Consider the following 9,532-nt stretch of genomic DNA (forward strand, 5'->3'; position numbering starts at 1 on the left):
TATCGGCGTAGATTCCATTTATAACACACTGGAGGATTTTAAGGTGTATGCGCAAAACAATCGCCCAGGAAGAGACCCTACGGAATCTCCAAAGCCTAGCCTATGTGGTACAGTGGTAGAGTGTGCATCTCACACGCTGGTGGACGCGGGTTCGCCTCCCATCAGAGTTGTTAAAAACTTTGGATTGCAAAGGCAATCCCAAAACTTTACTGGACTGGCCTATATGAGAGATTTAGGCTGAACTATTAATGTCGGCACAATTGCAACTCAGAGTAGCATATAAGAGAATATTATGGTGCATGGTGCAAAATAAATCGCTGAAGAAGTGTTGCGAAAATCAATCCGTATTATCGCTGGAACGTGGCCCTCACACCCCTTTTTTCCTTAGCGATTTATTTGCAAATTAGGCCTTTCTGTTGGGCTGTATGATATTTATACTTTGCTAATACCGCCATAGCTTTCATCAAGAGGATATTTAGGTCAAGAGTGCAAAATAGTTCGCCGAGAAGGAAATGTTACGAAATCTTCTACATGAGAGATTACGGCTTAATTAAAATATCGGCACAGTTGCATCAGTATATAGAATATTAAGGTGTAATGTGCACAATAAATTGCTGAGGAAGAGGTCTTACGAAGCCTCCTAAGTCGGGGTTGAAAATTAAGCCGTTATGTCGTTGAAATGGAAGGATTTTTAGTACTTTTTCCTGATCAATTTATTTGGTATATTACACTTTCTTGTCCTCTCTGTCGTTATCGGTATTTTTTAATACAGTCATAGTTCCTATTAGCACCATATTAGGGGATATTAAGGTGTAAAAGGCCAACTAAGTCACCGAGGAAGGGATGTTACAAATTCTCCAAGGCCTGTCTCACCAAATGTCAACAAAGATCAGCTGATCGGCGCGCCAGCATGATTTTCTGATAATAATTTCGTCTATTTCTCTTTTGTGGTGTTTGACATCTTTCTGTATAAGCAGGGAGAGTGAAAATATGGAGATGGCGGAAGTTCTACGATTTCGCCAGGCAACACTGAAAATCCACCTTTTACTCTCAGTCAACCAAAACACTCGTGCACGAGGGTTACCTTGTGTCGGTCACTAGCAGTGGTGTTTTCAAGGCAAGCATCATGCCTCCAATGTGTCGGTCACTAGCAGTGGTGTTTTCAAGGCAAGCATCATGCCTCCACTGTGTCGGTCACTAGCAGTGGTGTTTTCAAGGCAAGCATCATGCCTCCACTGTCCAAAAAGCTACAGGACTGTACCTGGTATGTTCTTGGCTAGAGATAGTTGTTGAGAGACGGGAAGGGGTCCACCACTGGCACAGACAAAACCTCGTCAGTGATACTCTGTCCAAAACGCCCCAGCAGTGAGGTTCACAAACCGGAAAAGACCCAGTCTGTGCAACACAGGATGCACAAAACTTCATTCATCCATCATACAGCACTTTATATCAATTACAAACCTATACAATTAAGTCTTGACCTTGATGCTTATTTTCTCAGAACATAGTATTTCTAGCTTCTCTTTGCATCTGCTGTAATTCATCTCAGATTTGGATCATTTTGGTGTCATTTTTTCCTAATTTCAATACCTTTGCGCCCTGAAATGTTAAGTAGCATATATTCTTTTTTATCACCATGCCATTTTCTGTGAGAATATTTTCCGCATTTTATTGCATTAGGTATAAGATAACAACCATTTTGCACAACAGATAAGCCAGTATGCATTTCCAGGAAGTTTAATTATGATTTGACCAATTTGCAGGAAAAGAAAAATCTGAATATATTCAATAGCTGCAAGTCTGCTATGATGTAGCAGAGGAGTAGCTGGAAGAAGAAGGGAACCAAACAGCACATCTGTGGGCATCACACCTTTGTTGCCAGGCATGTGTCCAGGTCAGTTCCAAGCTTGTTTTATCAAAAGCTGTGCAGGCTGCCTACCACTCCTTCCATAATTGCTTCATAGTAGCTTAATATTCTACTGCCAGTTACTTGGGAAACAGTGACAACAATGATGATGATGATAGTAATAATGATGATGGTAATGGTGATGGTTTATCTTACTGTCTTTATCCGTGACAGCTGTAGTTCAAGCCAGTGGTGGGATGCACAGGTGATGGAGAGTCAGCCTATACCTCTGGGCCATGTCACCCACACAACCCAAGGTCACACACTGTATGGTTTTCAACTCCCTCAGTGGGATGACCTGTTATTGTATTTTTTCTTGCCATCCCCAGATGATCTTGTTTGGCATAGGAGAGACTTATTACAGGGGTTAGGTATAGCCTTCATTAATCACTTCACTGTTGCATCATCATCATCCGGACCTCCTTTCCCATCCTACCGGTAGGGCAGGGTGAGGAGTAGCAACATTCAGACAGCCCAAGTTTACCCAGTCCAATGGGCCATGCTTCCATTCACTCATCATTCAAGCCCCTGGAATCCTGGCTCTATCTGATACACCAAAAACATTCACCATATTCTGTAGCTTCACATAAACATATCCGATAGAGTTAATACGGATACTGTCACATTAAAAGGGGTGTCAAATCCTTGATCATGCTCTTCTCACAACATTCATCCAGCCAGCTTGGATCTCATGTCAGTTCGCTAGCCTCATAAACCACAGACCTTACTATATTCCTTCTGCCTTAACTTGGCCCAGAGTTTCATACTTTTGTAGCTCAGTGGCAGAAAAAGTCAGTATGGTTTCTTGACAAGCACTTCTTCGTGACTAGTGCCATATTTGTATTGTTTATGAAGACTCCAACTATCTATCTATCTGTCTGTCTGTGGAAGGGAGAGGAGAGAGAGAGAGACCAAGGATGAGATGAGGGCTGGAGTGGGTATATATGAGAGATGAGGATGTCAGTTGGCGGGATAAGGTGACGTGGAGTCGATTTATTTGTGGCCACCCCTTACAGTATTAAGGTGTCTGGCAATAGATAGATAGATAGATAGTGGAATGTGTGGTATTTGCATTGGTCATCAATGTATTGTGAAGAAATAATGATGAGATGATGATGATGAAGATAACGATGACGAAGATAACGATGATGATGATGATGATGATGATGACAAAGACAATGATAATGATGAAAATGATGAAGATAACAATGATGATGACGATGACAATGAAGATAACGATGATGAGAAGATGAAGATAATGGTGATGATGATGATGATGATGATGACAAAGACAATGATAATGATGAAAATGATGAAGATAACAATGATGATGATGACGATGACAATGATAATGATGAAAATGATGAAGATAACAATGATGATGATGACAAAGACAATGATAATGATGAAAATGATGAAGATAACAATGATGATGATGACGATGACAATGAAGATAACGATGATGAGAAGATGAAGATAATGGTGATGATGATGATGATGATGATGATGAGAAGATGATGATGATGATGATGATGATGATTTACTTTATTATTTTTGTTGCTGTCTCTAATTTTCTCTCTCTCTGGGCAGTGATGGTGTGGTGGAGGCGGAAACACAAGAGCTACTACGACTACCTTCTGTCAACAGTTGGCTGTGGCAAGAGTCGGAAATATTACTGCTGCTGCAACACATGTGAGAGAGAGAGAGGTGGGAAGGAGAGAGGAATTAAGAGGATGGGAAGGGAAGAGAGAAAATGAATTGGCAGGAATGAGAGAGACAGAGAGGATGGGAAGGGAAGAGAGAAAATGTGAGTTTATGAGACCAAAGTTGAATTGGAAGGAACAAGAGAGAGAGAGAGTATACATGCATTCTACTGTGTAAATATATATACTGTATATAAGATAAGGTCCTCTTAAATGCTGTTGATCCTTATTAAACCGAACTTAGTGAGTGACAGACTAACTAGGAGAGTATGTGAATGAGGTTGAGGGGGGAGGAGAGAGGGAGGGGAAGATTGTGGGTGCAATGAAGGGATGAAGTAGAGAGGTATATGAGAGAGGGGGGTGTAAGTTGGGGGGATGGAGAGTGAGAGACTAACTAGAAAGAGTGTGTGTGAGAGAGTTGGAGGGGGGGAAGAGGGAGGGGGAGACTGGGGATGAGATGAGGGATGGAGTAGAGAGGTATATGAGAGAGAGGGATGTAAGTTGGGGGGAGGGCAGGGAAATGGGACAGGGTGACATGGAGGCATTTTGTTTGTGGCCACCCCTTACGGAATTAAGACGTCTGGCTCTAGTTAGGTGATAGACAGACAAAGATAGATAGACAGATAGATAGATAAGTACTCTACCAATTTCTCCCCTCCACAGGTATACAGATCTAGGCCTGCTATCCAAGTTCGGCACAGAGATTGAGATGCTGTGTTATTTTCTGTGCCGCGTCAACCACTGTTACAACCAAGTCCCCTTTCACAACTTCGAACATGCCTTCTGTGTCACTCAGATGGTAAGTGGGTCCTATCTTTGTCGTAGATTTTCATTATTGTTATTATTATTATATAGTGGTAGGTGGGGTCACTCATCATCCACTTACTCGATGCAGTGCTGCTCTCAGGTGACTTCCCTTTCCTCTCTTCCTTCTTTCCTCCCATCCTCTTCTTTCTTTTTTCCTTCGTTCTTTCCTCTTCCTTCTGCCTGTGGGTGACTCTACACTGAGTGACAAACCAAATAGTTTCGTGTACACCAGGAAACCATTTACTATGCTGGGTGGTAACCATATAACCAAATTATGGTGCCTGGTGGTTTAGTGGGTAATTAAGGCTCCCCAATCGGATTGAGCCTTCGCAGGTTTATATCCAAGGGGTGGTTGGGGGTTTGTTGCTCACGTAATGCCACTCAGGGATGAGCGAGGCTTTTCACTCTCATCTTAAATGTCAGGACCAACTTGCCTAGCCCTGGGCTCCTACGCTCCTTGTGGGGCAACACAATATTAGATGATGATGATGATGATTCTTATTATTGTTGATTTTCTCTTTGTCATACCTCATCCTGTCCTAAGATGATGATGATGATGATGATGATAGTGGTGATGAAAATGATGATGATAGTGATAATGATGGTGATGACAATGATGTTGATGATGATGATTTCTTGACAGATGTATGGTATGGTGTGGCGTTGTGGATTGCAGGAAAGACTAGGCGATTTAGATGTGTTAATTCTCCTTACATCCTGCATATGCCACGACCTTGACCATCCTGGATTTAACAACATCTACCAGGTAAGGGAAGCATTGTATTGTTTATTTATATTTGGCCTGAGTTTTAAATTACAGTATAGACAATGCACCTTAAGGGATATATAAAAAGAGGTGTGTAGTAGATAGATTGATATATTGTAGTGTTAAATATAGATAGATAGATATACTGTACTGTTAGAAAAATAGATAGATAGATAGACAGTCAGATGGATAGATAGATGGACAGATAGACAGACAGATAGATAGATAGATACACAGATAGATTCACAGCACCACTTAATAGATTCATTTTGCCCACAGATCAACGCCAAAACAGAATTAGCCCTGCGATACAATGACATATCACCGCTTGAAAACCATCACTGCTCCGTTGCATTCACTGTTTTGGAGCAACACGAATGCAACATATTCAGGTGGGTGTATTGAGAGGACGGAGAATGAGAGACTGACTAGGAGAGTGAGTGAGATGGAGAGGAGGGAGGGAGATGGGGAGGGGGAGACCGAAGATGAGATGGAGGAATGACGTGGGGAAGTATGTGTTTGAAAATATTGGGAGAAATATTTTGAGTTGGTCTGGCCATGTAGACAGGATGGAGAATGAGAGACTGACTAGGAGAGTGTATCTGAGTGAGGTGGAGGGGGAGGGGAGGGAAGGGGAGACCACGGATGAGTATTCTAGTCCAAGTTTTTAGTAATTACAGATACTACAAACCCTCTTATGGTAAGGACAACTCCCTTACCCCATTCCAGCTCACACAAAACCATTTTAATCCACAGAAACGTGTCGGCCGAGGACTACAAGAAAATTCGTGAAGGGATGATCCGCTGCATCCTGGCGACGGACATGGCGCGGCACAATGAGATTCTGTCCGACTTTAAAGAGATCATTGAGGAGTTTGATTTCAAGAACCGGGCCCATGTTAACCTTGTACGTATAGACTGTAGTTGATTTTGACTTTTTTTGCCCCCTCATGGTAGGTATAACTTGTTGTATCATTTGTCATATCATTTATGAAGCCAACAATGTACTTGTGTGTGTGTGGCCATTCGCCTTGGACGCTGCAACTGTGAGCAGGGCAATAGGCAGGATGCCGGTGGGGAAGGCAGCGGGAGTGGCTGGGTTAACTGCTAAAATGTTGAAAGCCTCAGGAGATATAGGAGTGGGGTTAGTTGCTTTCTTGATAAATACGATTATGTGTGAGTATGTTGTCCTCAGAGTGTAATTGTAAATGTGTACAAGGGGAAGGGTAATGCCCTGGAAGGAGGAAATTATAGAGGCACGAAGCTTTTAGATCAGATAATGAAGGTAATGGAGAAAGTTCTAGAAGGTATGATTAGAGAAAGAGTGAATATTGATGAGATGCAGTTTGTGTTTATGCCAGGCAGGGGGACCACAGATGCCATATTCATTGTTTGACAGCTTCAGGAAAAATGTTTAGGAAAGAAAAGGGATCTGTACTTTGTTTTTGTTGATATGGAGAAGGCCTTTGACAGAGTCCCTTGACAGGTGGTGAAGTGGACAGTGAGAAAGCTTGGGATCGAGTTGTGGCTGGTTAGGGTGGTTATGGCTGTGTATGTGGGTGCTCGCACCCAGGTAAGGGTGAATAGAGATTTGAGTAATGAGTTTTCCGTGAATATTAGTGTGCATCAGGGGTCAGTTTTGATCCCCTTGTTTATTATGGTACTTGAAGCCCTCTCTCGTTACTTCTGAAAGGGACTCCTGTAGATGTGTGCTAATGATTTTATTTGGTGTTGACTGCAGAAAATGAAAGGGAGACAGAGGAAAGATTTAGGAAGTGGAGAGATGGTATGGAGCCCAAGGGATTAAGAGTAAATGCAGATAAAACAAAGGTAATGGTATCTAGGGCTGGTGGCAGTACTGTCAGAGTAGAGGGAGGGTGGCCATGTGCAATTTGCCACAAGGGGGTGGGAAGTATTTCCATCTTGTGCAGTGTTTGTGATAAGTGGGTGCATAAGAGATGTAGTGGTATTAGAGGTAGACTGCGAGATAATGCTGATTTCATGTGTACAGTGTGTTGCAGAGAGCAGGTGGAGATTGTCAGGCATGAAAGGATTGAGCTTGCTGGTGAGTCTCTTGAGTGTGTGGAAGAAGTTTTTATTCAGGAGACATGTTATATACTGGAGGTGGGGCTGGAGCTAGCTCTGTGGCTAGAGTGAGAAGTGGTTGGAAGTTCAGAGAGCTGTTGCCTCTCCTGACATTGAAAGGGCTCTCTCTCTGTGCTAAGGGATCTTTGTATGCGGCATGTGTTCATCCATCCATCCATCATCCAATCCTACGTTGCCCTGTGATGGGCATGTGTTAGGAGTGTAATTCTGTACGGCAGTGAGACTTGGGCAGTAAAGGAAGAGGATATTCGCAGGCTCAGACGTACAGAAATGACAATGATTAGGTGGATGTGCAATGTGTCCTTTAGTGCGAGGCTTGGGGGGCCTAGGTTTACGATGGAAGAGTTGAGAGGTAGGATGAGACTGGAGTGTATTGGTGTTGTGATAAGGAGAGGTAGATTGAGATGGTTTGGGCATGTGGAGAGGATGGGGGATGATAACTGGGTGCAGAAAGTGAGAAGTGTTAATGTTAGGGATAGGGTTGCGAGAGGTATACTGAAATAGACCTTGGATGAGGTCATTGAGTGTGACCTCAGGGATAAGGGACTGAATAGGAAAGATGCCAGAGATCCAGCAGTGTGGAGAGCTGCCATCGGGTGACCGAGGCTGATGCATGCAAGCATGTTGGAACCTTCAAGAACGAAAAGAAAAACGAAACGACCTTGGTCACCTAATGGCAGCAGCTCTCCATGCTGCCTGATCTCTGGCAGCCTCAAGTATTTAATTCCAGCTAGTGCAAAATGGTCTGAGAGTTAGTCATAGGAATAGTGGTAGGTAGGGGCAACTACTATCCACTCACCCAATGTAGTGCTGCCTTAAGGTGACACAGCACTATGTGAAAAGAAAAATGCTTGACTGTAAAGGGGTGATTATCAGATGTCATACAACCAGATGAATCCCTGGTGGTTTAGTGGATTACTGTGCCCCATCCAGATGTGGCCCAATAGGGTTTACGTGCCAGAGGTGAGTCTTCAGAGGCTAAGTAGGTGAATACTGGTACCACAGAGGCTCTTATGGTAAGGTGGTAGATGGATGGCAGTGAGAGAGGGGGATGTAAGCTGGGGGGAGGGCAGTGAAATGGCAAGGGACAGGGCAACATGGAGGCGATTTATTTGTGGCCACCCCTTACTGGATTATGGCATCAGGGTATAGATAGATAGATAGATAGATGGATTGACTGATTGATTATGTATGCTCAGGACAACTCTAGCATTTTATTTTAGCTAATCCCAGATATTTTATTACTCTAAGAGGGATTATAGAAGCCTGAGAGTGTTAATACTGGTTTTAATATCCTGCCCAGCTGTCCATGGTGCTGATCAAGGTAGCAGACATCAGCAATGAAGCGCGGCCGCTGGACATTGCCCAGCCCTGGCTGGAGTGTCTCATGCAGGTAATGGATTGTAAGTTAATTCTTTTTCTTTGTAGGTGATGGCTTATGCAGGTAGTGTTCTGTTTATTCCTTTTTTTTATTTTTTTTTATTTCCCTCCGAGGTGGAAGTGCCTATCATCCATTCACTCAATGTAATGCAGCCCTCAGGTGACTCTGCACTGAGTGACAAGCCAAATTATTTCCTGTTGTCCAAGGAACCTACTGTATCATATCATTTATAAAGGCTCCAACATGCATTCGTCAGCCTTGGTCACCTAATGGCAGCTCTCCATGCTGCTTGATCTCTGGCAGCCTGCCTCAGCGTGCTTACATGCATCGGCCTGGGTCACCTCTTAGTGGCTATCCATGCTGCTCAGTCTCTGGCAGCCTCCCTATTCAGTCTATTATCCCTGAGGTAACACTGTGTGACCTCATTCCATATACTGGTACTAGATACTCTGTACTGTACTATGTTGTGTTGGTAATGAGGACTATATCAACACCTCCATCTCATCCTTGGTCTCCCTCTCTCCCCTGCACCACTCTCACATACACTTTCTTTGTCATTCATTCCTCATTCACACCTCTTGGCCAGACCATCTCAAGATCCTTTTACTAAGTAAGAGACTAACTAGGAGAGTATGAGAGTGAGGTTGAGGGGGGGAAAGGAAGGGGAGACCGAGGATGAGATGGAGGGATGGAGTAGAGGGGTATATGAGAGGGGGGAGTGTAAGTTGGGGGATGGAGACTAAGAGACTAACAAGGAGAGTGTATGTGAGTGAAGTGGAGGGGGGAAGAGGAAGGGGGAGACTGAGGATGAGATGGTGGGATGGAGTAGAGGGGTATATGAGAGGGGGGAGTTTAAGTTTGGG

The 9,532-nt window shown here is 43.5% G+C and overlaps 1 protein-coding gene across 1 annotated transcript; it reads left to right on the forward strand.

Annotated features, from left to right (window-relative positions):
- Positions 1 to 1,226: 1,226 nt before the first annotated feature.
- Positions 1,227 to 8,691, forward strand: LOC145389997 (high affinity cGMP-specific 3',5'-cyclic phosphodiesterase 9A-like; the record flags this gene model as incomplete). The annotated part of the gene is made up of 6 exons (XM_080265091.1): positions 1,227 to 1,264; positions 4,273 to 4,408; positions 5,060 to 5,182; positions 5,462 to 5,574; positions 5,939 to 6,089; positions 8,592 to 8,691. Coding segments are annotated over exons 1-6 (661 nt in total), but the record flags the coding sequence as incomplete, so codon positions are not given.
- Between the last annotated feature and the right edge of the window lie 841 nt (positions 8,692 to 9,532).

Source organism: Coenobita brevimanus, unplaced genomic scaffold (genome assembly GCF_032717465.1).
Source record: "Coenobita brevimanus isolate Jiangsu-jjx unplaced genomic scaffold, ASM3271746v2 jjx.HiC_scaffold_2694, whole genome shotgun sequence".
Lineage (NCBI taxonomy): Eukaryota > Metazoa > Arthropoda > Malacostraca > Decapoda > Coenobitidae > Coenobita > Coenobita brevimanus.